Source organism: Macaca mulatta, chromosome 3 (assembly GCF_049350105.2).
Source record: "Macaca mulatta isolate MMU2019108-1 chromosome 3, T2T-MMU8v2.0, whole genome shotgun sequence".
In the NCBI taxonomy this organism is placed as follows: Eukaryota; Metazoa; Chordata; class Mammalia; order Primates; family Cercopithecidae; genus Macaca; species Macaca mulatta.
The window spans coordinates 127263122-127290985 of record NC_133408.1 but is presented as its reverse complement, the minus strand read 5'-3'; the positions used below and the strand labels follow the sequence as shown (position 1 = coordinate 127290985).

General features: G+C 38.0%; 1 protein-coding gene across 17 annotated transcripts in view; it reads left to right on the top strand.

Annotated features, from left to right (window-relative positions):
• The window catches only part of AKAP9 (A-kinase anchoring protein 9), a 172792-nt gene extending 145930 nt beyond the window's left edge, over nucleotides 1-26862 (top strand). For 13 of the 17 annotated variants that reach the window (XM_077997075.1, XM_077997074.1, XM_077997067.1 and 10 more), the window contains 17 exons: nucleotides 86-571; nucleotides 1583-1646; nucleotides 1765-1886; nucleotides 2441-2632; nucleotides 3173-3361; nucleotides 6294-6438; nucleotides 9993-10212; nucleotides 11921-12071; nucleotides 13175-13843; nucleotides 14072-14280; nucleotides 14595-14700; nucleotides 16492-16674; nucleotides 17683-17883; nucleotides 19369-19601; nucleotides 22049-22134; nucleotides 23674-23803; nucleotides 24705-25069. In XM_077997075.1, the coding sequence (XP_077853201.1) occupies nucleotides 86-571; nucleotides 1583-1646; nucleotides 1765-1886; nucleotides 2441-2632; nucleotides 3173-3361; nucleotides 6294-6438; nucleotides 9993-10212; nucleotides 11921-12071; nucleotides 13175-13843; nucleotides 14072-14280; nucleotides 14595-14700; nucleotides 16492-16674; nucleotides 17683-17883; nucleotides 19369-19601; nucleotides 22049-22134; nucleotides 23674-23803; nucleotides 24705-24933 (3615 nt within the window). In that variant the 3' untranslated portion in view covers nucleotides 24934-25069. Of the gene's footprint in view, nucleotides 1-85; nucleotides 572-1582; nucleotides 1647-1764; nucleotides 1887-2440; nucleotides 2633-3172; nucleotides 3362-6293; nucleotides 6439-9992; nucleotides 10213-11920; nucleotides 12072-13174; nucleotides 13844-14071; nucleotides 14281-14594; nucleotides 14701-16491; nucleotides 16675-17682; nucleotides 17884-19368; nucleotides 19602-22048; nucleotides 22135-23673; nucleotides 23804-24704; nucleotides 25070-26315 lie in introns of those variants that run through there. The other 4 variants (XM_015134121.3, XM_028846079.2, XM_077997065.1 and 1 more) reach the window with 1 other exon arrangement.
• The last annotated feature ends 1002 nt before the right edge of the window (nucleotides 26863-27864 follow it).

The window sequence follows — 27864 nt, the reverse complement described above, 5'->3', positions numbered from 1 at the left end:
CATTCCTCCCACCCCCTTTAAATTCTGCATTTAATATGGAAAGATTTGAACTGAATGCCCTACTGTTCTATTCATTATGTTTTAGATAAAAGAAACAAATATGGCATCTCTTCAAAAAGACTTAAGCCAAGTTAGGGATCACCTCGCAGAGGCAAAAGAGAAATTGTCCATTTTAGAAAAAGAAGATAAGACTGCGGTACAAGAAAACAAAAAGGCCTGCATGTTCGAGCCACTTCCTGTAAAACTGAGTAAAAGCATTGCATCCCAGACAGATGGGACTCTGAAGGTCAATAGCAGCAATCAGACTCCACAAATTCTTGTTAAGAATGCAGGAATACAAATTGATTTACAGAGTGAATGTTCCTCAGAAGAAGTTACTGAAATAATCAGTCAGTTTACTGAAAAAATTGAGAAGATGCAAGAACTACATGCTGCTGAAATTTTGGACATGGAATCCAGACATATTTCAGAAACTGAAACCTTAAAGAGGGAACACTATGTTGCTGTTCAGTTACTGAAAGAGGAATGTGGTACCTTGAAGGCAGTGATACAGCGTCTGAGAAGTAAAGAGGTATTTGGTTTCTATAATATTGTTCTTCAACATTGTGTGCTTTTTAAAAAAAAAAAAAATCATTTAAATTAATTCATTTTGTAGATGACAAACCAAAATGCAACTCATTAAGGCACTTGATCTTTCTAAGTAGGTGTATTATCAAGGCAAGTTTTTAACTCCTTGTACAGTATTACTTTTTTAAAATTTTTATTTATTTATTTTTCTTTTATTATACTTTAAGTTCTGAGATACACGTGCAGGATGTGCAGGTTTGTTACATAGGTATACACGTGCCATGGTGGTTTGCTGCACCCATCAACCCGTCGTCTACATTAAGTATTTCTCCTAATGCTATCCCTCCCCTAGCCCCCATGCCCCGACAGGCCCTGGTGTGTGATGTTCCCCTCCCTGTGTCCATGTCTTCTCATTGTTTAACTCCCACTTATGAGTGAGAACATGTGGTGTTTGGTTTTCTGTTCTTGTGTTAGTCTGCTGAGAATGATGGTTTCCAGCTTCATCCATGTCCCTGCAAATGATATGAACTCATCCTTTTTTATGGCTGCATAGTATTCCATGGTATATATGTGCTACATTTTCTTTATCTAGTTTATCACTGATGGGCATTTGGGTTGGTTCCAACATTGTGTGCTTTTAAAAGAAAATGAGAAAACTTAGGGCAGTCTCTTCCTTACGATACTATCACAATTTTAATAGTTTTGAACTTTTTTAAATTTAAAGAGGTTTTAGTTTTAAAATTTTTTTAATCTTTCCATTGTGTAGAGTTAAATAATATATGATGTTCCTTTATGGATTTGGAACATGTTATCATTCCTTAATTCACGAATATCTCTTCTTATGGTAATATTCATGAAGAAACAGACTTGTTTTAAAAAACCATGAATAGTTTCATTTATTATGAAAGGTGTGACAGATTTGATTACAGCATGAGAAACCAGCAAAATAATTCAGCGTATTCTATTTTTATTAAAGCAAAAAATATATGTATTTTTTTTTGTTTTCTCTAATTAGGGATCCGCAATTCCTGAGTTAACACATTCTGATGCTTACCAGACTAGAGAAATATGCTCCAGTGGTAAGTTTTATAAATATCTGTAATGTTTGTAGTATTTGTTTAAGAAATATTGGTTTTTTGGGGACATGGGGGTTGATTTTTTTTTTTTTTTAACAGCAAATGATTTTCTTTATTTTAGATTCTGGATCAGACTGGGGTCAGGGAATTTATCTTACACACAGTCAAGGATTTGACACAGCATCAGAAGGCCAAGGAGAAGAAAGTGAAAGTGCAACAGATTCCTTTCCAAAGAAAATAAAGGTACTAAAAGATAGATACCTTTTATTAACTCAGCCAGTGTTGTTTCTATGTTGAACATAGCACTTCATTAGAAGTTATGTGGTGGGATCGTTTCTGAAGAGAGAATTGCATAGCTAGAAAGAACCTGAGAGATCTATTTTATTTCCATATTTCACAGATAATAAAGTAAGAGATTTAATGATGATATGTATGAAGACTTTTTTCTTAATAATTCTTATTCCTGATGTTTTCGTTTGCCAGAATTTTTAAAGTAGTCTTAAAGAGTAGAAGTTATATCCCATGTATTTATTTTGGTCAAATCAGTGGCTTATCAGTAAACCTAGGAAGAGTACATTAGCCAAACAGAAGGAACTTAGAGATGAGAGCTATGGAAGGTCATAGGCCATCTGCTGGAGTTGGCTTACCTCTCCACAGGAAGAAGGCATTCAGTAATGTTGAGCTGGAGTTTTCTCTCTGCAAGCTATCTTGCTTAAAATTTATTTCTCTTTGTATGTCTAATTTTTCAGTCTGTGAAGAAGTTGTCATAATTCTGGCTTTTGGGTTTTGGTTTCTAGGGATTACTGAGAGCTGTCCATAATGAAGGCATGCAGGTGCTTTCTCTCACTGAGTCTCCCTATAATGATGGAGAGGACCATTCTATTCAGCAGATTTCAGAATCTTGGCTAGAAGAGAGAAAAGCTTACCTCAGTACAATCTCATCTCTAAAGGATTTAATTACCAAAATGCAACTGCAAAGAGAAGCTGAGGTACCCAGAGAATACTACACATCTAAATCGTTTTATGTATTATTTTAACAATAATAATACATTATAAATTATCTTTTATACATATTTTTGCATGAATAACTATATATATTTTCACACTTGAAACTCTGCCAGGAACAGTGCCTCACGCCTGTAATCCCAGCACTTTGGGAGGCCGAGGTGGGCGGATCACTTGAGGTCAGGAGTTCAAGACCAGCCTGGCTAACGTGTTGAAACCCATCTCTATTGAAAATATAAAAATTAGCCAGGCGTGGTGGTGGGTGCCTGTAATCCCAGCTACTCGGGAGACTGAGGCAGGAGAATCACTTAAATCTGGGAGGTGGAGGTTGCAGTGAGCCGAGATCGTGCCACTGTACTCCAGCCTGAGCAACAGAGTGAGACTGTCTCAAAAAGAAAAAAAAAAGAGAAGAAGTACACATGCTCCTAGACTTTTAATTATTTTTCTTTGTAGATTAATATTTTTAGAATGTTTTGAAAATATGCTTATTTGAAAACTAACTTTGGTTATATGTACTTTGCTAGGTTTATGATAGTTCTCAATCTCATGAGAGCTTCTCAGACTGGCGAGGTGAACTACTGCTTGCCCTTCAACAAGTTTTCTTAGAAGAGCGTAGTGTTTTACTAGCGGCATTTCGGACGGAGCTGACAGCTCTAGGTACTACAGATGCAGTTGGCTTACTAAACTGTTTGGAACAGAGAATTCAAGAACAGGTATAATGAAACTTCATTTTAATAGAAATAAGGAAATGACTATTAATTTTAGAGTCTTAATTTAAGTATGAAGGTTAAGATTTTAATAGGATCCACTATGAATTTTTTTTTTTAATTATTGTAACTGTTTTAACATGTTAGAAAGTAAGAAAGACTGAAAGTTAAAGAGCTGATTTTCTAACTTAGGAAATTAGAAAAAGAGCAACAAAATAATCCCAAACTAATTTGAGAGAGTAAATTCTCATTATTTGCACTGGTTATGTTCTATAAAGTTGCTCTGAACATTGAACAGTCATTGCTTCTAAGGGAAATACAAGGTTAGGTTCCTGTAAGCCTTTGGTCACAACATTTTCATCAATCAGTACATAACTTTGTCTATATGTGATTCTATTTTAAGACATCTTATTTACTGTATATTATTGATTGATTAACCTTAAACACCACCAACAGCACTATAACTCATGCCTGAAAAAAACTTGTCTGACATATATTTTCTCCTTAAGGCACATCGCAGCCTTCTCATACTTAGGAACACCATAAAGCACTTCAGCACTACTTTTGGGGGCCATTCTAAACAGTGAAATCACAAATAAAAAGCACAAAAATTTGAAACATCACTAAATACTCTGTAAAAAGGGCATTTGACTTTAGCTGGGGACATCCACATTGGACCATTTAAATTTTCTGCTGCTCTATGCATTTCTGTGAAAGACCATGAAAGCAACACAACAATGAATTTGGGAGTTACAAATAAATTTTAGTGAGAAGGCAAATCTGCAAATATGGAATCAGAATAATGAGGATTCCCTTTAATGAAGAAAAAGGCGTCAATAGATACATTGTTACAATAAGATAAAATGTTAAAAGTTGGACATTTGAACTTTTCTGAAGAATTGGTTAAGCAAAATGATAAAGCACACATTTTTAAAGTTAGGAATGAACTGAAGATATAGTTGAGATATAAAAATGATAGAATATTATGAATAATTTCATGAGAATAAACAAACACCTGGGTGAAATGGACAGATTTCCTAAAAAAAAAAAAATCACTTATGAAAACTCTTTCATTAAGAAACAGAAAACCTCCAAAGACCTATTACTAGTAACAGAATCAAATCAATAGTTAAAAATCTACTATAATACTTAACACCCAGATCTTGTTTTTTAATATATTCTCCACTGAAAAGAACTAGGACTTCCTGCAGAACTGGTGATTTTAGGGATGGATCAGGGAAAGTACAAGGTGAGCCTGGAATATCTTGTTTTGCTGACAAGTAAGGAATTGTTCAAAGAATAAAGGGAACATGTTGAAAGGTCACAGAAGCCAGCTTAAAGGAGCTCCAACTGGCCAAATTCTAGAAAAATTTAAACATTATACTAAATGATAGTAACAAATTATAAGCCAAAGAGTGAAATAAGAACTCATGAGACCATACTGATATAAATAAATAAATATATAAATATATATATAAATAAATAAATAGTATTACCATGGAATGACAGCTAGTAAATGTAGAAGGAACAATGAAAGGAAATTACCCTTTACTAAACACTATATTATTAAATCACTCTTTATTAAACACTATTCAAGTAATAGTTTGCAATGGGTGCTAAAATTATTGTGAAAAGGTTTGATAAGAAACTGTATTTACATAATCTCAAAGTAAATCCCCAGAAAATATTCTTTAATTACCAGGGAAAACCAGTAACTTTGCAGTGGAGAAACCTTGCAGATACCACCTTAACCAAGTGATCAGAATGACTATTACCAGTAATGGAATAGACATCATACAGTTCCTAATATGAAGGGCACAGTGCCACTTTCACAGTATTTTTGTCAAATGAATATTCATAGTCCACTCTTGGGGAAATGTCAGACCAAAACAAATTGAGAACACTACATCTATCAAAATAAAAAATAGTGACACCAAGTACTGGTGAGGAAGAAAAGAAACTGTCTCATACGTTGCTGGTAGGATTGTAAAATGGGAGGGCAATAGCCAAAAACTGGAAACATCCTAAATGTCCTTTGACAGAAGAATGGATGGACAAACTGTGGTACATCCATACAATGAAATATTACTCAGCAATTAAAAAGAAACAAACTGTTTATGCCTGCAACCATTTGTATGCTATATAATGCTCTTAAAATGACAAAATTATAGTAATAAAGATCAGTGGTTGACAGGGGTTAGGGTTAGGGAGAGAGTATGACTATAGAGGGGTTTCTTTGTGGTGATAAAACAGTTGGTATTCTGATGGTAGTGGTGGTTACACGAACCTGTCTGTACCTATGATCAAATTTTGTAGAATTACACACCAGGAAAATTAATGACTGCATGTGAACACTAATGAAATCTGAATAAGCCCTATAGTTTAGTATTGTACTAATACCATTTTCCTGGTTTTGATAATACACTATGGTAATGCAAGACGGTATCACTGGGAAAAGCTGGCTAACAGATACATGGGAACTTTAGCTTAAATTAATCAAAATAAAAAGTGTTTTAAAATTGAGGAACATACAACAAAATAGCCTGTAGTCTTCAAAAATTCAAAGTCATGAAAGACAAAGAAAGACTTAGGAATATCACTTTTTTTCTTTTTGCTGTGAAGCACATTTCACAAAATTTGAATGGGCTCTGTACATCACATAATAGTATTGTAGTAATGTTAATTCTACTTTCGCTAATTGTAGTTATGTATGTAAAGAATGTTCTTGTTTTAAGGAAATACAGTCTCGTATTTAGAGGTAAAGGAGCATTTGTCTGCAGCATATCCTCATACATTTTGGAAAGGAAAAATAAGAAAAATTTTTTAAAAAGAAAATTTTAGTATGTGTGTTCCATTCATTCTTCTTCAGATTTCTTGGTTGTTAATTGTATTGCCTTTACATCTCTCGTCACTTGATGTTTACCTTCCTTTGTTACAGGGTGTTGAATATCAAGCAGCTATGGAATACCTGCAGAAAGCAGATAGAAGGAGTTTGTTATCTGAAATTCAGGCACTGCATGCACAAATGAATGGCAGGAAAATTACTCTGAAAAGAGAACAAGAGAATGAGAAATCAAGCCAAGGTATGTTGTATGACAAGCTCGTATGGTTACATAAATAGGTGAAAAGATTTCACTTTGTTTTCTTTCTTATTATTATTAAGTTAAAACATATTTTCTGTCACATTTCCTTCTCATTCTCATAATGTTAAGGATACAATCTATATTAATTACTCTAGGATCTAATTGGTTGTAGACAGCTATGTTGACTTTAAAATAAACTGCTATTCCCCTAATCAGGTTAAGCCCATTGGGTTCATTCTTTTTCTTTATTTTAGAGCTGTATGTTAAGAAAACAGTCTTTCCAGTCATAAAACAGAAAATACTCTTTCGAGGAAAATCCACCGTGCATATAACTAATTCCTTTTTAATCCTTTTTAAAAAATTGTGAGCCATAACATACAGAAAATTACAAATTGCAAATATGCCTTATGACACATTATTAAATGAGTATCTATGGAAACATCACCCATGTGAATATAGCCAGTATCCCGAAAGCCCCTTCTCCCAAGCATATGCTCCTCTGAGTAACTTAGAGGTAATCATAGTTCTGATTTTTCTTTAGTTTTACTACCTATTTATATATTCCTAAAACATGTAAGTTTCAAGTTTTTCCTGTTCTTGAACTTTATCAATCTGTATGTGTTTTTTATCTTGTTTCTTTCACCTCTCTGTAACATTCTTCCAACATTCCTCCAAGTTACTGCATTTTTCAAGTTACTGCATTCTTCCAAATTAGTAGTAGAACATTCTTCCAAGTTACTGCATTTATCTCTAGTTCATTCATCCTTGTTACTCCATAACTCTGTAACCCTGTGTAGGGCCAGGCGCAGTGGCTCACACCTGTAATCCCAGCACTTTGGGAGGCTGACATGGGTGGATCACGAGGTCAGGAGTTCAAGACCTGCCTGGCCAAGGTGGTGAAACCCCGTCTCTATTAAAAATACAAAAAGTAGCCAGGCATGGTGGCAGGCGCCTGTAATACCAGTCACTCAGGAGGCAGAGGCAGAGAATTGCTTGAACCCAGAAAGTGGAGGTTGCAGTGAGCTACAATCGCTCCACTGCACTCCAGCCTGGATGACAGAGCAAGACTCCGTCTCAAAAAAAAAAAAAAGAATTCCCTGTATAGATATTCCAAAATTTATATATCCATTCTATTAATATGAGCATTTGGATTGTTTCTACTTTTTAGCTGTTTAACTATCAATGCTATTATAAACATTGTTGTATAGTGTTTCTGCTACATATGTGCATTCTTCTTCTCAGTATATAACTAAGAGTAGAATTGCTGGGTCATGGAATGCCTATCTTAGATAACTTCAAACGATTTTCCTTCATGGTCATGTTAGTTTATACACTTACTAGCAGTATATGAGAGTTACGTTGCTTCACATCTTTGCCAACAGCTGGTATAGTCAGACTACTGTTGCCAATCTGCTGGGTGTGCAGTGGATTTTTATTGTGGTTTTAATTGGCTGTTCTCTAATTTCTGAAGTGTTTAGTCCTTTTTCATATGGTAATTGGCTAGTTTGATTTTTATTTTTGTGATATGCTCGTTTAGGTACTTTTTGATAAGAGTATCTGATCTTTTAAATTGAGCTACAGATGGAAATCATTAGAAAGTAAAGTGAAATCTAATTTTCATCATCTCCACTGAGGACACATGGCTGTGTGTTCAGCAATTTTGTTTCATGTACTGGTAGAAACATGTATCCTTTTGGAAATTTTGAAGGTCACAGCATGGTCTCACATTGGTCATTAAAAAGCTGAAGCAGGCTGGGCACAGTGGTTCACGCCTGTAATCCCAGCACTTTGGGAAGCCAAGGCGGAAGGATCACCAGGTCAGGAGTTCGAGACCAGCCTGTCCAACATGGTGAAACCCTGTCTCTACTGAAAATACAAAAATTAGCTGGGCATGGTGGTGGGTGCCTGTAATCCCAGCTACTGGGGAGGTTGAGGCAGGAGAATCGTTTGAACCCGGGAGGTGGAGGTTGCAGTGAGTCGGGATTGCGCCATTGCACTCCAGCCTGGGCTACAGGGCAAGAGTGTCTCAAAAAAATAAAAGCTAAAGCATTCTTATCACTGAGTTTAAGAAGGAAAAAAAAACGAAAGCAAGTTAAAATTACTTCAGAAAAAAGAGTCATAATGAGATAAACATATCACTTTAAATGTAGGCTTAATTGAAGATGCCTTTTAGAGATAAATTAATATTGTTTTACTTAGGTTAAATAGAACACCATTGAAAGCTTAATTAATGTCACAGATTCACATTTATGTAAATCCTTAACCTCTAAAGTTTTTAGAAGCCTTAATTAAACATGATTGATTATCATCTAAAGCTAATGTTATTTCTGTCTCCTAACATCACTAATATGAATTGTAATGTGAATTGTTGAACTTTGATAGTATTTTTTAAGTTAAAAATCCTTTTCTTATTAGAGTAGTATAGTATTACATATTTATGGTGGAATACAGAAAAGAATAGAGTGAAAATCATTCCTTGAATCACCTAAATCCTATAATGACTACCTAACAGCTGGGTAAATATGTCTCCAGACCTTTTCAATGTGCCTGTGTACATATGTTTATATTTTTCATAAAAAAGGAATCCTGATACATATTTTATAACATGCCTTTTTTTTTTTTCATTTAACATGCTGAGGGATTTAAATTTTTCAGTTTGTTTTTATTGTAGCAAACATGTAGCAAGAGTTTGGTTGGCCTTTAATGGATAAAAGGACAGTATCCAAAGTGGGGTTTGGATTTCCCACTTCTGGGAACAGAGTCATATTAAAGTTCCGAGGGACTCTCTGCAAAGGGGTGCTGAACAAAAGAAATAAGCAGTGCTCATCATTGTAGTCAGTTACTTGGGAAATTCCTGCAAGTACTTTGTGTGGCAAGTACTTTGTGTGGGTATCAAAAAATCTTTGGAATTTTTTAAAGTACGTTGTTGAAATTCTGAATGTACAAATATGAGTTCCATTTAAAGTTTTTTTTTAATTTTAAATCTTGCATCCATTAATGTATTGTGTTAAACTTTTATCCTTATGTATTTATAGTTCTGAAATCTTGGCCAATAGCACTGTGAGGAAAACATGCCTGAAATTTATTTTTATATATTACCAACTCTTTTTGTTTGTTTTTTTGAGACAGGCTCTCACTCTGTCACCGAGGCTGGAGTACAGTGGCATGGTCTCAGCTCCTTGCAACCTCCACCTCCTGAGCTCAAGCAGTCCTCCCACCTCAGCCTTCTGAGTAGATGGGACTACAGGCACATGCCAGCACACCCAGCTGATTTTTGTATTTTTAGTAGAGACAGAATTTCACCATGTTGCCCAGGCTGGTCTTGAACTCCTGGCCTTAAGCAGTCCTCCCTCCCACCTCAGCCTCACAAAGTGCTGGGATTACAGGTATGAGCCACCATGCCTGTACTGCATTACCAACTTTTGGGATTATAATTTTTCATGTTTCCTTTGAAGTAATCTCCTAAACTACAAATCAGTTCTTATCAACAAATATTTATAAACCAAATATGAGTTGCTTGATTATGTTTTAAATATTAATCATGTTCTGTGTAGAACTCTTGGAATATAATATACAGCAGAAGCAGTCTCAAATGCTGGAGATGCAAGTGGAGCTCAGCAGTATGAAAGACAGAGCAACGGAACTGCAGGAGCAGCTGAGTTCTGAGAAAATGGTGGTGGCTGAACTGAGGAGTGAGCTTGCACAAACTAAACTGGAACTAGAAACAACACTCAAGGCACAGCATAAACACCTAAAGGAATTGGAGGCTTTCAGGTGTGCCAGGCTTCCTTATTATAAACATGTTACAAGGAATGGGAGTAATTTGTCATAAACACTGTGCAAATATATAACACACATGATATTTAAATACCATGCAATATAACATGCATGATGTTTAAATAGCATGCAACTGTTTTTTTCAAGGAAAAACTATAATAGAAAAAAAACTAAATTTTTCCAAATGATGAACTTACAACATATTCTCTACTGTGACTTCAGTTCTGTGTGAGACTTGTATGAGATATATTTTGACTTTGACCTTTATTTTACCATCAGCCAATTTGAAGTGATATTTATGAATGCAGTAGAATTCATGATTGAGTGAGCTGAAATATGCAAAATATTTGAAGAGACAGTGCTTGTTAAAAGAATATATTTGTTGATACAAATACTGCGATATTCTGTTGCCAAAGACACATTATAACTAGTCGTTTTTATATTGAACATTAGCTTCACACACAAATAGACATGGTGATTACCATGTTCAGTAAAAGACAAAAAATTTATTTACTTTTTATTTATTTATTCTATTTTTTATTTATTTAATTGTCTTGAGACGGAGTCTCACTCTGTCACCCAGACTGGAGTGCAGTGGTGTGATTCCAGCTCACTGCAAGTTCCACCACCTGGGTTCAAGCGATTCTCCTGCCTCAGCCTCCTGAGTGGCTGGGATTATAGGCACCCACCAGTATGCCCAGCTAATTTTTGTATTTTCAATAGAAATTGAGTTTCACCATGTTGGCCAAGCTGGTCTCGAACTCCTGACCTCAGGTAACCCACCCACCTCAGCCTCCCAAAGTGCAGGGATTACAGGTGTGAGCTGCCATGCCCAGCCAAAATTTTTATTAATACTATTTTGTAACAATAAATTGCATAGTTGTTTGCATTGATAATTAATAACTAATAATTGTAGTACTAGAAACAGTTAATTTGAAGCCAGGTGTGGTGACTAATGCCTGTAATCCCAGCACTTTGGGAGGCCGAGGCGGGTGGATCACCTGAGGTCAGGAATTTGAGACCAGCCTGGCCAACATAGTGAAACCCCGTCTCTACTAAAAATACAAAAAATTAACCGGGTATGCTGTCGTACATCTGTAATCCCAGCTACTTGGGAGGGTGAGGAAGGAGGACCACTTGAACCCAGGAGGCGGAGGTTGCAGTGAGTCAAGATTGCGCCATTGCACGCCATCCTGGGTGACAAGAGGGAAACTCTGTCTCAAAAAAAAAAAACAGGACCAGGCGCGGTGGCTCACGCCTGTAAATCCAGCACTTTGAGAGGCCCAGGCAGGCAGATCATGAGGTCAAGAGATTGAGACCATCCTGGCCAGCATGATGAAACTCCATCTCTACTGAAAATACAAAAATTAGTTGGGCATGGTGGTGTGCGCCTGTAGTCCCAGCTACTTGGGAGGCTGAGGGAGGAAAATTGGTTTAACCCGGGAGGTGGAGGTTGCAGTGAGCCAAGATGACACTACTGCACTCCATCCTGGCGACGGAGCAAGACTCAGTCTCAAAACAAAACAAAAAAAAGAGAAAGAGTTAATTTGAAATGAACCCCAGTCAAGAATCTTTAATAGTTTATATTTTCCTCTTAGCTAGCATATTATATGCCTCAGCTTATCAGTGGAAGCTGTTTTTCTCTCTCTCATTATATGCTTCATCAACATAGCTTTATGGAAGTTCATTTGTCTTTCTGACTTAGGTTGGAAGTTAAAGATAAGACAGATGAAGTACATTTGCTTAATGACACATTAGCAAGTGAACAGAAAAAATCAAGAGAGCTCCAATGGGCTTTGGAGAAAGAGAAAGCGAAGTTGGGACACAGTGAAGAACGGGATAAAGAAGAACTTGAGGTACTGTTATCTTTGTCTTTAAATGTCTCTGGAAAATCCAGAATGATAGAAGAGAGTCTTGAGACTTTCCTCCATCTAAAATGTCAACCTTAGACTTCTTAATAAGATGCGGTAAGTTGTTCACTTAGGCATTCAATACTATATAATGTTATCTAAACAATATTATGAGGAAATGCTAATGGAATGGTGATTGGTTTGTTTGTTAGTTTGTTTTGCTACATCCAAAGATGCATATAGACTGCTCTTCTGCAACATGTTTTGGTCATGTGAATTGGTACACAGAGATAAACATGGCAATCCTGTCAGTTTAATACAGAAGTAGTTTTGGTTCCTGTTTTCTCCTAGGGAAGAGGAACAGGGATACTTTTCTGGATCCCTCACTGCTTAAGAACATTTAAAGTGAACATTGGCCCCTTTCAGAGAGACACACCCCTGCTTTGCAAGGCTCTCAGCTCAAGGCAGGTTGTACTACTACATGCAGTATCTACTTTTAATAGAGATGGAGTTGTCTCATTGGCTCAGAGCTCTTCTAGCCACTTAAATGTATGCTGCTTCATTACTTAGTGAGGTTAAGATTTTTTGAGAAAAGTATTTTACCCTTCTTTTGTTTATATTTCATGATTTTGCACTAACTACTGAACATTTAAGTTAATAAACTAAATCAGTTCTATTTTCTAATACAGATACTATCAGCATAGTATTAACAAAGGCATGGTTGTATACTTATAAAGGTTTTTTTTGTTTTGTTTTGTTTTTTTGAGTCAAAGTCTCGCTCTGTTGCCCACCCTGGAGGGCAGTGTGGCATAATCTAGGCTCACTGCAACTTCCACCTCCCAGGTTCAAGCGATTCTCCTGCCTCAGCCTCCCAAGTAGCTGGGACTACAGGCATGTGCCACTGCACCCAGTTAATTTTTTGTATTTTTAGTAGAGACGTAGAGACAGGGTTTCACCATGTTGGCCAGGCTGGTCTTGAACTCTTGACCTCAGGTGATCTGCCCTCCTCGGCCTCCCAAAGTGCTGGGATTACAGGCGTGAGCCACCATGCCTGGCCAAGTATTTGTAATAATACTAACAAATTCTTAAATTTGACTTTCTCATACCAGGATCTGAAGTTTTCACTTGAGAGTCAGAAACAAAGGAATCTTCAGCTAAATCTACTTTTGGAACAACAGAAACAACTACTGGACGAATCCCAGCAAAAAATAGAATCACAGAGAATGCTATATGATGCCCAGTTGTCAGAAGAACACGGTCGAAACTTAGAGCTTCAAGTACTTCTTGAATCTGAGAAAGTTCGAATTCGGGAAATGAGTAGTACCCTAGATAGGGAGCGGGAATTGCACGCACAGCTGCAGAGCAATGATGGTACTGGGCAGTCTCGGCCATCCTTGCCCTCAGAGGACCTACTGAAAGAGCTGCAGAAACAGCTAGAGGAAAAACACAGTCGCATAGTAGAACTGTTAAATGAGACTGAAAAATATAAACTGGATTCTTTGCAAACACGACAGCAAATGGAAAAAGATAGGCAGGTTCATAGGAAAACACTGCAGACAGAACAAGAGGCCAACACTGAGGGACAGAAAAAAATGCATGAGCTCCAGTCCAAAGTGGAAGATCTTCAGCGCCAGCTGGAAGAGAAAAGACAACAAGTTTATAAGTTAGACCTTGAAGGACAGAGACTACAAGGAATCATGCAGGAATTCCAGAAGCAAGAACTAGAACGAGAAGAAAAACGAGAAAGTAGAAGAATTCTGTATCAGAACCTTAATGAGGTAAACTGACAGTTTCTTTTTAGATATTTTTAAGGTAAGTACTGCAGCCCTTTGATCATTAAATTTTGATATTGGATTAAATTACTTAAATAACTGTTTGTAAATCACCTAAAAATGAAATATATAGACGTTTGTTGGATATAAACAATAATTGTGTTCCCTTAAGATAGACTGTGATATGCTCTTCACTTATAATTATTGTTTTCTTATTCTGTCCAAAATTGCCAGCCAGCCACGTGGAGCTTAACCAGTGATCGAACTAGAAATTGGGTTCTTCAACAGAAAATAGAAGGAGAAACAAAGGAATCAAACTACGCTAAATTGATTGAAATGAATGGAGGAGGAACCGGCTGTAATCATGAATTAGAAATGAGCAGACAAAAGCTTCAATGTGTAGCTTCAAAACTACAGGTTCTAGCCCAGAAAGCCTCTAAGAGGTTAGACTTTTCTGCCTGATCTTTGGGAAAGCAGCATTCTTAGGCTGGGTAGACCCCATGCCTCTTTGACAGCTAGCCAAGGGTGGGGAATTGAAATTTTAAAGGTAATGCATGTTTGCATTAGGAGGTGATATTCTTTAACAGAACTCAAATGTCTGAAAATAACTATCTAACACTTTGACCCAGGGAAGAGAGCACAGTATATAAGGGAGAAGTGATAGGTGAAGTAGAACGTCACCTGCTCTGTAATGTTTGTGGTAGTAAACACCCCCAATTGAGAAGGTATGTTTTGACTTTTTGTCTTTTTCTTAAAGACTACAGTTTGAAATAGCAGATGATGAAGATTTCATTTGGGTTCAGGAAAATATTGATGAAATTATTTTACAACTACAGAAATTAATTGGCCAACAAGGTGAAGAGGTAATACTTTTTAAAAGTTATTTCGGAAGCATTGAGAGCAAAGATTTAATAGAAACTGAATCATTTGAAACTTGCAGCATATTGTTTATACTCTTTATAGAGTTTTATTTGTATCTTTTCATTTATTTTAAATATGAGTAATAATGCTTGCTTTCCCCCAAGAGAAGATAATGAAGGCTTGTGGGGGAAGTTAGCTTTCATTATTGTTACTGAATAATTATGTTGACCTTTTGCCGTATGGAGACAAGCTTCCTGAAAGAGTGATCTAGCTTCTATCCTCTCTACTCCGTGAAACACCCTTAGACGCCTACCAGTGTCTAAACAATTGACTAATCTGGTGAATCTTTTCAGTCTTTTTCTTGACTTCTTTGTAGCATTTGATACTTTTGATCTCTTTTATTTTCTTAAGACCTTCTCTTTCCTTGCGTGTCATGTCAGTATTCTAACATTTCTTCTGCTTCTTTCATCAGTTACCTTTATGGTTCCTCTTCCTACCCTCTTCCTTCTTTTCTGTAACCTATAACTATGAAAGCTCACACAGTCCAACACCCTGAGCTCTCACTAGACTTATTATTAAACAAATACTTATATTGAACACTTACTGTGTGCCAGATAAGTGCCAGATAGGTTCTGGAGATACAGTGAACAAATCTGACTAAAACCTCACCCTTATGGAGCTTATCTTTAGTGGACTGTGGTTCTAGTCTAAACCTCTGTCCTGTGTTCCAGGCTTATATTTTCTTTTTTGTTTTGTTTTTTGAGATGGAGTCTTACTCTGTCACCCAGGCTGGAGTGCAGTGGCGCAATCTCAACTCACTGCAACCTCTGCTTCCTGGGTTCACTCCATTCTCCTGCCTCAGCCTCCCGAATAGCTGGGACTATAGGCACTCGCCAGTAGGCCCGGCTAATTTTTTGTATTCTTTAGTAGAGATGGGGTTTCACTGTGTTAGCCAGGATGGTCTCGATCTCCTGACCTCATAATCCGCCCGCCTCGGCCTCCTAAAGTGCTGGGATTACAGCCGTGAGCCACCGCGCCCGGCCCAGGCTTATATTTTCAGTTAGTTACTAGACATTTTTCCTTAGGGAAATGTACCCCATAGTGACCCTATAGGAACCTCACAGGCACATTCCAAACTGAACTCCGTCTTCCCTTTCTCCTTCCTGCTCCAGACCCTCATTTCTAGTCATGATACCGCCCAGTTTAGAAAGCTGGAAGTCACCATAGACCACTTTCCTTCACCCTTCCCTGCACGTCTAGATAGTCACTAAGTCCTGTCCCTCTTATCTTCTAAATACCTCTCCCACACACCTTTTACTTTCTGTCCCTTAGGCATTGCCTCCATTCAGGCTTTCAGCATTTCTTACCTGGCTGTTGAAACAACTTGCTGATAGGTCTACCTGACACGAAGATATCTTCCCTGATTTCCCCTGCTTTGTACATTACTACCAAAGGAATTTTTCCAACACATAAATTTTGTGTCGTATTTTTGCATCAAGCTTTTCATGACTCTCCATTGCCTACATTTAGGTCTGTTATTCATAAAGTAAAGCAATCTAGACTTAACAGGCAACCTACAACACCCCGAAAGGAATACACACTCGCTCAAGCCTGTGTGCCTTTTGCTTAATGTGCCCTTATCTTTTCTGCCTGGTAAATATCTACCTATTACTGAAGACTCAACTCAAGCACCAATTCATGAACTTTGTTGCTCTCGGTGCCTATTCACCCTTTATATGCATTATTCACATCCATTTGTGCTTAAGTGACCTTACACCATTTTATTTTTCCAGCCCAGCTTGGTGTCCCCAAGTACTTCTTGTGGCTCCTTGACTGAAAGACTACTGAGACAAAATGCTGAGCTGACAGGGCATATTAGTCAACTGACTGAAGAGAAGAATGACTTAAGGAACATGGTTATGAAGCTGGAAGAGCAGATCAGGTGGTATCGACAGACAGGAGCTGGTAGAGATAATGTATGTCCATTTTTAGCATCTCCATATATGAGAATTCGTGCATGCTTATCATTTCTGCTATCTAGTTCAAGTTTTAATCCTGTTAATGTAAAACTATCACGTACCTGATTCTTAGTAGGATCTGCAGAAAATTTTATAGGGATGACAATAATAATATTACTATTACTACTAAGTTACTAATAATTACTGTTATTTATTGGAAACCATCTCTGTACTCGACTCTGGGTTGTATACATAAAGAATGTCTAATCCGCATCCACCTTATACCTGAGAAAACTGAACTGAAGTCGTAGTCAAACCAAGATACATGTATCTCCAAAGCCAGATACTTTGCTACCTAGGCACCAACAACAGATACACAAAATGTTCAAATGTGAATCCTGACTGTTCTCTTCGGTTACTTATCAGTCATTGTGTTCATGACTCAAATAGAAGGTGCTGTTAAATTATGTCTTTCAGTCTGATAAATTACGCTGAGAATTTACTTAAAATTTTTCCATTTAAAAACAGGTATAAAATTAATTGCTAGTTTCCATAATCACCCAATATAAAGATAGAAAAGACCTGTAAGACAACTGTATGGTTAAATACATGATAACACATTTATGTGCCTTTTATAGAAATCCACTTATTATGTACATACTGGCTTGTTTTTTTCCCACTTCTCCAATACACTATTTCAGGCACAGGCTCAAAATTTGGACCCAAATGGTCTGTTAGGTCTCTTGATGTTTTTAGTTCAAAGCTCTGCTAATCTGCTAAACCTTCCCTGTGGCCAGGCTTTCTCAAGGACTTTTAGTTGTAAAACTAATGTATTTAGCAAAGGACCATGTACTTAGAGTTAGTGTATATGCATAATGTCAATTGAGATTGGCTTTGAACTTTGTCTAGGTGGGGTCAGAAAGTTGAGACTGCACCATCATTGAGCTATCTTTAATATGTGTAGCTCAGACTTTTCTTCAGAGACTTGTTCTTAAAAATCATGTAAGTAGTCTGTGGTCTTTGCAGTCTTCCAGGTTTTCATTGAATGGTGGTGCCAACATTGAAGCCATCATTGCCTCTGAAAAAGAGGTATGGAACAGAGAAAAATTGACTCTCCAGAAATCTTTGAAAAGGGCAGAGGCTGAAGTATACAAACTGAAAGCTGAACTAAGAAATGACTCTTTACTTCAAACTCTAAGCCCTGATTCTGAACATGTCACTTTAAAGGTAGGAGACATCTCCCATCTAAACATCACAGTTTGTTCTATGTTTTTGCCTTCTTTCATCTCTCACTGACCTTAAATAAATAGACTAAAGAAATTTAGGGCCGGGCACGGTGGCTCACGCCTGTAATCCCAGCACTTTGGGAGGCCACGATGCGCGGATCACGAGGTCAGGAGATTAAAACTATCCTGGCTAACATGGTGAAACCCCGTCTCTACCAAAAATACAAAAACAAAAAAAATTAGCCGGGTGTGGTGGTGGGCGCCTGTAGTCCCAGCTACTCAGGAGGCTGAGGCAGGAGAATGACATGAACCTGGGAGGCAGAGCTTGCAGTGAGCCGAGATTGCGCCACTGCACTCCAGCCTGGGTGACAGAGTGAGACTCCGTCTCAAAAAAAAAAAAAAAAATAGATGATATTCAGGTTTTGTGTCTAGGTCTCTTTATTCAGTCTTTGTCATGAATGCAGGTCACAGAGGTTTGTGGAAAGGCATGCCCAGGACTGGGACCAGATTAACCTCTATTAATGGTCCCAGTGACAGCATCCTGGGCTCGTGGTTCCACTTTCCCTGGTTTCATCCCTAATAGACCAAAAGAATGTTATATGTAAGAGCATCATACTCTGTAAAATGGTAAGCCCTCTGAAAGCCTCCCTAGTGACTAATAATGAATGTTGTTAAAACTACCTTAATCAGTCAACATAAAATTCAAAACATAAAGAAAAACTTTTGGAACATTTATTCCAGTTTATGACTCTGAAGGGATAGAAAACATTAACATTTAAAAAGTTAGATTAGGCCAGGCACGGTGGCTCACACCTGTAATCCCAGCACTTTGGGAGGCCGAGGTGGGTGGATTACTGAGGTCAGGAGTTTGAGATCAGCCTGGCCAACATGGTGAAATCCCATCTGTACTAGAAATACAAAAACTAGCCAGGCATGGTGGTGGGTGCCTGTAATCCCACCTACTTAGGAGGCTGAGGTAGGAGAATTGCTTGAACCCGGAAGACGGAGGTTGCAGTGAGCCGAGATCACGCCACTGCACTCTAGCCTGGGTGAGAGAGTGAGACTCCATCTCATAAATAAATAAATAAATAAATAAATAAATAAATACATTAGTGACCCTAATGAAAATAGCTCTGTACAATTAAAACAAGAAAAAAAAAAAAAAAAAGATGAAATTGGGATGACAAAAATATTTGCAATTAATATTATTAATGAGGGCTAAATCCTAAAAGAAGAAGTCTAACTATTACTATTCAGACTCCATTGACTAAAAGAGGCAAAAGTGTAAAGCTTAGTTAATTTATCTTAAATTTCACCTTTGCTGATAAAGTAGAAAACAGTGATAGGATACCTGCCATTTTATTACTACTACTATTACTACAATACTACTACTACTGCTACTTGTTAAAATCTAGGTTATTTTCCCCTGGAGAGCAGGTTGAATGTTTTCTTAATGTCTTTATGTTCTTCTCTTCCTTAAATATAGAGAATTTATGGCAAATACTTGAGGGCAGAAAGTTTTCGAAAGGCTCTCATTTACCAGAAGAAATATCTGCTGCTGTTACTGGGTGGGTTCCAGGAATGTGAAGATGCCACTTTGGCCCTGCTTGCCCGGATGGGGGGGCAGCCAGCTTTCACGGATCTAGAGGTGATCACCAATCGCCCAAAGGGCTTCACCAGGTTTCGGTCGGCCGTCAGAGTATCCATTGCAATTTCCAGGTGAAGAACTTGAAGGAAAATGCATTTTACTAATAGACTCTCTAAAAGGATTAGTTCTTTTTAATTCTCCCTCTATTCTTTTCTGGTTATACTCTATATTTGTATAGTAGGCGGTATGTGCCATCACTGAAGCATGTCTGCTTTGTTTTTCTAGGTTTTCATTCAGCAGGAATAGTGGCAGGGTATGTGTAGACTATGAAAAGGGCCTTCCTAGGTCCAGGAAGCTGGTGACTCAGAGCTGGCCTATCCAGTCAGGGTTGCCTTTTAGAAAACAATCTGGACCAGGCACAGTGCCTCATGCCTGTAATCCCAGCACTTTGGGAAGCCAAGGCGGGCAAATCACAAGGTCAGAAGATCAAGACCAGCCTGGCCAACGTGGTGAAACCCTGTCTCTACTAAAAAAACAAAAAATTAGCTGGGCGTAGTGGCAGGTGCCTATAGTCCCAGCTACTCAGAGTGAGACTCTGTCAAAAAAAAGAAAAAGAAAAAGGCCGGGTGTGGTGGCTCACATCTGTAATTCCAGCACTTTGGGAGGCCAAGGCAGGCGGATCACAAGGTCAGGAGATCGAGACCATTGTGGCTATGCTGAAACCTCATCTCTACTAAAAATACAAAAAAAATTAGCCAGGCATGGTGGCGGGCGCCTATAGTCCCAGCTACTTGGGAGGCTGAGGCAGGACAATGGCGTGAACCCAGGAGGCGGAGCTTGCAGTGAGCCAAGATCGTACCACTGTACTCCAACCTGGGCGACAGAAGGAGACTCCATCTCAAAAAAAAAAAAAAAATCTGAATAAGCCCATGAACAAGCTCACACATGTAAAAAAAAGATTATAACATTTAAAAATGTGCTTGACAAATTACTTCTTAGGCTGGCATACATTCATTTTCTTCATTGCTAAGATAACCCAGTTTTGGTGCCCAGCTATGGAAGGTCCTTTCCTAACTGCATTCAAGTCAGAGGTTAGCCTTTAGGGCATTGGATTTTTGCTAGTGCTTTTGTTGTTCTTTCTCTAGTAATCCCAAGCAAAGAACTCTGGTATTCATTCTGTCTGTGATTGACATGCAGCCAAGACTCAAACTACTTTGAGGACCTGGCCCAATACATTCTTCTGACCTGGTTATATGCATACAAACACCAAGGCTTCTCCATGCATCCTCCTCCCTTTTAGGAGGCAGACAGATCTTAAAGGAATTTTGCTTTTTAAAGTTCTTTCTGTCAGGTCACATCTGATGCTTCTTTAAGGAGTTTTACCCTTTTTTTCTTATTTATTTTTCTCTAAAAATATGGCACAATTTTTTAATTGGAAGCTGTCTGAGATCATCTGGTCTAGAATCTCATTCCACACTTGAAGAAACTGAGGCAGGGAGAGGTTACAAAGCCAGTAGTGATAGAGCTGGGACAACCAGCTCAGTCTCCCCAGTCTCATTCATGCTGGCTCTGGAAACAGGAACACAGGTTTTATCTTAGTGTGGGCCTCAGACCCTCCTTGCTTCTGATATTCCATATTGTAGTCTCCTGGTTTCATTTACTCTTTCTCACCTTTCATTTCCTTCATCACCTTGTATAGAGTTAAACCAGGGTAAGTGCTGGTAGATGCATTGATGAAAAAATAATAATTCCTGCCTAAATACCTAAAGGCAGCTCACTTTCTAGTGGGGAAGACTAATATGCACAGAACTTAGAATATAATAAATAAATGGGAGGTCACAGGAGTTAGCTAGTAATTTTGATTAGAGGGATCTAGAGAGGCTTCATGAAAGCAATGTAGAAGTTGTTATTGACAAACTTCACTCTGCCCTGCTTTTTCTTATCCAAGATTATGTTTATCATATTTTGACCCTCCTAAGACGGAGCCTTGGAACTGATTCAAAATAAATCAAAACTGGTGCTCCAAAAGCTCCTTGGGCCATAATGGGGCAGGTGGTAACTTGCTGCACCTGGTTCATGAAGCTAACACTCCCATTCCTTTTGAAACCAACATTTTTTGTCCCTAATCAAAGGGACAAGAGCCTCACCCACCTTGCAGCATTCCCAGCACATTCTTATTGCCAATTTAAGGGTCTTTTTGTTCACTTCTTATTTCATCTGCCCTTTATTCTCTATTCTTTTTTCATTACTTCTCACCCTTTCTTTGCCTACTTTTCCCATCTACTTTTGCCTTCCATCTCCTTGTACCCCATTTATCCCTCAAGCCAGAACCTGATGCTGACAGTATAAGAGACCTGTAATGCCTCTTGGGAAGGGGATAAGGGGATCTTGAATCCCTATTCCTCTGTTCCAGTTGATTTTGTCACAATGGGCATTGACATAGTTTAATTGGGCAATCGTGAAATTTGACATATGTTCTATGTTCATATTTAAATGTATGATGTGATTTTTGTAGGAAGTATACATACTGTTTACATTATAGATGTGCTGTGAAATTTTATCTTGGAATCTTTTTTAGAATGAAATTTTTGGTTCGACGGTGGCATCGAGTCACAGGTTCTGGTTCCATCAATATTAACAGAGATGGCTTTGGACTGAATCAAGGTGAAGTCAAAATAGCATATTTTCTTATGTTTATGACTCTCTAAATCAGAGGTCCCCCACCCCCAGGCTATGGACCCATACTTGTCTGTGGCCTGTTAGGAACCAGGCCGCACAGCAGCAGGTGAGTGGCGGGGACTACTGCCCGAGCTCCACCTCCTGGCAGATCAGCCGTGGCATTAGATTCTCATAGGAGCACAGACCTTATTGTGAACTGCACATGTGAGGAATCTAGGTTGTGTGCTCCTTATGAGAATCTAACTAATGCCTGATGATCTGGGGTGGAACAGTTTCATCCAGAAACCATTCCGGCCCCTCTGGGTCCATGGAAAAATTGTCTTCCATGAAATGCGTCCCTGGTGCCAAAAAGGTTAGGGACTGCTGCTCTGAATTACTGCATGTGTAATACTTACCAAATAATGAATTCTGGAAACAATGTTTTCCAAAGACAAAGCCCTTATAACTGCCAAAACTAGGTAACTTCACTGTTTTTTAAAGAGGATAATAATAGCTGATTTTCATGGAGAACTTAGTCTGCACCGGGCTGTGCTCTTTTCATGTATTCTCCCAATCCTGTGATAGAAATACAGTTGTTACTATTCTCACTTTTAGATGAAAAACCGAGGCATGGAAAACACATGTCATTTGCCCCAGAATGGCCAGTAGGGAAGTGATGGAATCAGGACCAAACACTGGCAGTCTGGCTCCAGAGCCCATACTCTTCATAACTGCATTTAAGGCACTGGCTCAAGACAGGATTGCTGTTAGTCATATGGAATAATTATGAAGTTTTCATAATTTAACAATATTCAAACAGGTTTCTGAGTTTACCAAGAGGTTGTATAATAATGGTAACAGCTAAAATTCCTTCTCTCTACACCTAGAAGTGGAAACAAACTAGGGCTTGAACATTTCTGGCAATAAAGATGAGGTCCAAATCTGGGGAGCACACAGAGGTACAGAGGACACAGCATCCCTGTGCTGTGTATTCACAGTAAACCACCTTCACATACTCTACCAGGAGCTGAGCATCCGAGAGAGGGGAAATAGCTTTGGTGCCCTACACAAAGTATTTTGAAATATCATTACACTGAAACAGCTGAAATTTGTACCATAATAAGTTGTGTTTTATTAAAAGTTAGCAAATCTTGATTTTAAGTCAATAGAATGGAATGTTTACATAGTCTAATATTTTTTATCCACATCATTTCCCACAAACCACACATACTCAGACACCCCTCACCTCTCATCTACTTAGAGCTAAGGTCTTTAAAAAAGAAAGTATGCCAATTAAATAATTTTCTTTGAGACATAATTCCAGATATCAGAAATACTCATATTCAAAAGTAAACAAAATAACATTTGAAAGCCAAATTTTTGTTTGCACTGTTTCTCCTTTAGCAAGAATAGTAAGAAATGACTATAAATAGGAGATGGTATAATATAGTATAATAGTCTTTTGAGCAGTTATCTATTTTGTAGAAATTTTTTAAGGGCTTGGGTTTTATTTTTCTTTACAAGGAATATTTTGGGTTACTTTAGGTGCAGAAAAGACTGACTCATTTTTTCATTCTTCTGGTGGGCTGGAGCTATATGGAGAACCAAGACACACAACGTATCGCTCAAGATCAGATCTGGACTATATTAGGTCCCCTTTACCATTTCAGAATAGGTAAGAATTTGAGAAAACCTGCCTGGAATTGTTAAATGTATTCATATTTAACAGAGAAAAATGGACATTTTTAGGGCTTTGACTTCTTTGCATTGAGACAGACATCTTTGTTATATGTAATTTACATAATCTGACCAGGCATGGTGGCTCACACCTATAATCCCAGCACTTTGGGAGGCTGAGGTGGGCAGATCATGAGGTCAGGAGTTCAAGACCAGCTGGTTCGAGACCAGCCTGGCCAACATGGTGAAACCCTGTCTCTACTTAAAATACAAAAAAATTAGCCGGGCATGGTGGTGGGTGCTTGTTATCCCAGCTACTGGGGAGGCTGAGGCAGGAGAATCGCTTGAACTCAAGAGGCAAAGGTTGCAGTGAGCCGAGATTGCACCACTGCACTCTAGCCTGGGCAAAAAGCAAGACTTGGTTTCCAAAAAAATAATAATAATAATGCACATAATCTAAGGCTCAATGTAAAAATGTAAACACCAGTGTTTAAATTTGTAACTGATTTCCAAGGGTATAGCAAACAAAGCTGACCAAGTGTTATTTAGTATATGCTGTGATTAGATATTGGGAAAAGTATTGATTAAAATTGATAGTCTCTGACCATTATGAAAAGCTTAACAATCTTCATGACAAGATGCATTTATACATACCCAATTTATTGAGACCTCTGCCACAAGCATTGTATTGGACATTCTTATGTTGACTTAGTAGCATCTTTGAATTTATTGAAGAGTCGTCTCTTTCTCATCCCAAACTCCAAAGCTGAAGCTTAGGGGATATACATTATGTGTGTACAAGTGACCCACCTTTTTGGGGAAGGGAGTAGAGGCAGGTTGGTAACTTGTATGCATATTTCTGGATAACTTGATTCATGTACATATTTTTAATCCTTTAGGTACCCAGGCACTCCAGCTGATTTCATTCCTGGTTCTTTAGCATGTTCTCAGCTTCAGAATTACGATCCTGACAGAGCCCTAACAGATTATATCACTCGGCTGGAGGCACTGCAAAGACGACTTGGAACTATACAGTCAGGTACTCTAAGTTTAACCACATCTTGGCAGCACCACAGTGCTAGACCCACAGCTCCCCTTTTTTTGAAATTCTTTCACACTCATCATTAGGATAATCAAAGCTTCCAGTTTAGTGCATGAGCTATTAAGTTAGCCAAAGCTTAAACTCTTGTAACCAGCAGAGAAACTGACTTTAAATAATTTAAGTGAAAATATGATTTATCACCCCAGATCTCACTCCTCCCAAAAATGATTTCCTACTATCTTCATTCAGCGGACTGATGACACAAATGCACAATGAGCACCAATGTGCAAGGTACTCTGAGTCTACAGAGCCTTACTGGAGAACGTATTCCTAAGTAGTGCGTGGCAGAAAGTGGTAAGGCCGTGCCACAGCACTCCAGCGTGGGCAGCAAAGTGAGACCCTGTCTCAAAGAAAAAAAAAAAGTGGTAAGGCATACAAATCGGGTGGAGTTAAGAAGGAAGCACTTGCTTTAAGCACTTAATGTAACCATTTTCCCTGCTACTATATGGTGCCTTTATGTATCATCCAAAAAAATTATCCCATTTTAAAATACTTCGTAAGGATTCTTTTATTTTTCTTTGTTCAAAAACAAAAAGCAATTCATACTTTAAAATAAAGGTGGATTCCCTGTTCATGGAAGGAAAACCTCTTTTCCCTTTCTCACTTCAGTTCACTCCTGATTCAAAGACTTTGAATCACTTAGTAGTTTCTCTCTTCCTTCAAGAAAGCATTTGTTTAAACCCAAGCATCTTGTAGTAATAGGAAACTTTTATTATCATAGCTGAGTGTGCTTGTTGGTTTGCCTTGGCTTGTTTTGTTTTGAGCATCCAAATTTCACAAAACCCAGATTTTGAAGACCAAAAGATTTTTCAAAAATGTATGAGGTATAGAACATTCAACTTTTGAGAGCACTTTAAAAAAAACTCTATACATTAGTCTCACCTACTTTGCTATAGAGTCAGTCATGGTGATTTTTAAATATATATTCAAAATCTCTTAAAAATCAGCTTAAGTATATGGGCTGGGCACGGTGGCTCATGCCTGTAATCCCAGCACTTTGGGAGGCCGAGGTCAGGAGTTCAAGACCAGCCAGTTCGAGACTAGCCTGGCCAACATGGTGAAACCCCATCTCTACTAAAAATACAAAAATAGCTGGGCATGGTGGCACGTATGTATAGTCCCAGCTACTCGGGAGGCTGAGGCAGGAGAATCGCTTGAACCCAGGAGGCGGGGGTTGCAGTGCACCAAGATCACACCACTGCATTCCAGCCTGGGCAACAGAGTAAGACTCTATGTCGGCGGAGGGTGGGGGCGGGGGGGAAGGGGGGACCAGTTTATCAGTTTAAGTATGAAGACATTTTAAGGAAAAAATGGAGAATAATAATTTCCTTTGTGTGAACTCTAGTGGGTCTGATACAGGTAGCAATGTAATTTGAAATCAGTTGAATTTCCTGTTTTTCTCTCATAGGTTCAACTACTCAATTTCATGCTGGCATGAGAAGATAATCCATTGAAACATCATTAGTTGAAGTGATTTTAAACAGATTTCATTTTGTAAATCATTGGTTCTTTTGTGCTTTTGTATTGTGAATATTTGATGGGACCAATATGAACACAGCTTATGATTGTATACAAATCCCTTGCCAGCACATGAAAACAAACTGGAATTTGTATATATAAGCATTGTGTATGTATTCATGCACAATAATCATTGAATTACCTGTATATTTGTGGAATGCTAATTTAAAACATTAAATTATGAACCTTGTGTATTTATCAAATGGGTGAAAAGATTAAACTTTTACGCATTACAATACCGCTGAATGTGTAGCTCGAGGTGTCCTGCACTTTCCTTATAAGGCTACTGAAGTTACATGTTTTGCCTAATATATTCTACTGGTGATGAAAACAGATACCACTTGTAGAGACCTATTTTTGTATAATGGTAGAAGTTTCGAATTTTATGGGGTATTTTGTCAAGTACTGAAATAAAAATGACTTCACCATTTTCACCACACTGTATTTGAACCTTCTTCATTTTTAACTGAGCTATAGTTCTTGGTACATAGCATCTCATTACTTATGTCAAATATGTAGGAGTGAGAGATTCAGAGAAAGTTGTCCTAATCTTAGAGTTAATACTGTTGAAAAGTTTTCCATGTGTCTTTGTATCAACTTTACATCTACATAATGTTTTTTAAAAGCTATATTGGTATTTCATGATTGATCAATATTTACTGCATTACAGTTAGTGTTACTTGATTCCAAAGAAGTGTTCTCACAAATCCATGGCCCACTAAAAAGATGAAGAAATCATTAACTCAAAAGATCTTAATCACATTGCAGCAGAATTAAACAGTATCCCTGTTGTCCAAGCCAAATTCAGACTGGGAGGCTGTCACAGAGATAATACAAATCGCAATGTTATTTCTCATCTGGAGTCCTCCCCAATAACATGGCAACTCACTAAAAACAGCAAGAGGACTAGTATTTGATGCTTACATCCGGAGGATTTTGTCTTCTTATTTGATGTTCCATGATTTATACCAACACAAACAGGCATGGGAGAAAGTTGTACAGTCTTGAACATTTCCAATTTCAGTCATCCCTCAGCATGTGTGGGGGATTCGTTCCAGGATCCCCCTTGGATACTACAGTCCGCGAATGCTTAAGTCTCTTATAAAACAATGTGCTATTTGCAAATAATCTACAATATCCTCCTGTGTACTTCACATCATCTCCAGATTATTTGATACCTAATACAATGTGAACATTATGTAAATAGTTGCTACTTATTTTTTTATTGTTGTGGGGTTTTATTTTTAATATTTTAAACCTGCAGTTGGTTGAATCAGAGTATGCAGAACCCACAAATACAAGGGGCCAACTATACTTAAATTTTCCACATTAGAAGCTGGGTTCCAATAAGAGGAATTCTAGAAATAGCAAACATACTCTAAAGCAGTTAGTTGAAGGGGCAGGTTGTGGGTAAAAACCTTTTTCAGCTAAGCATGGCT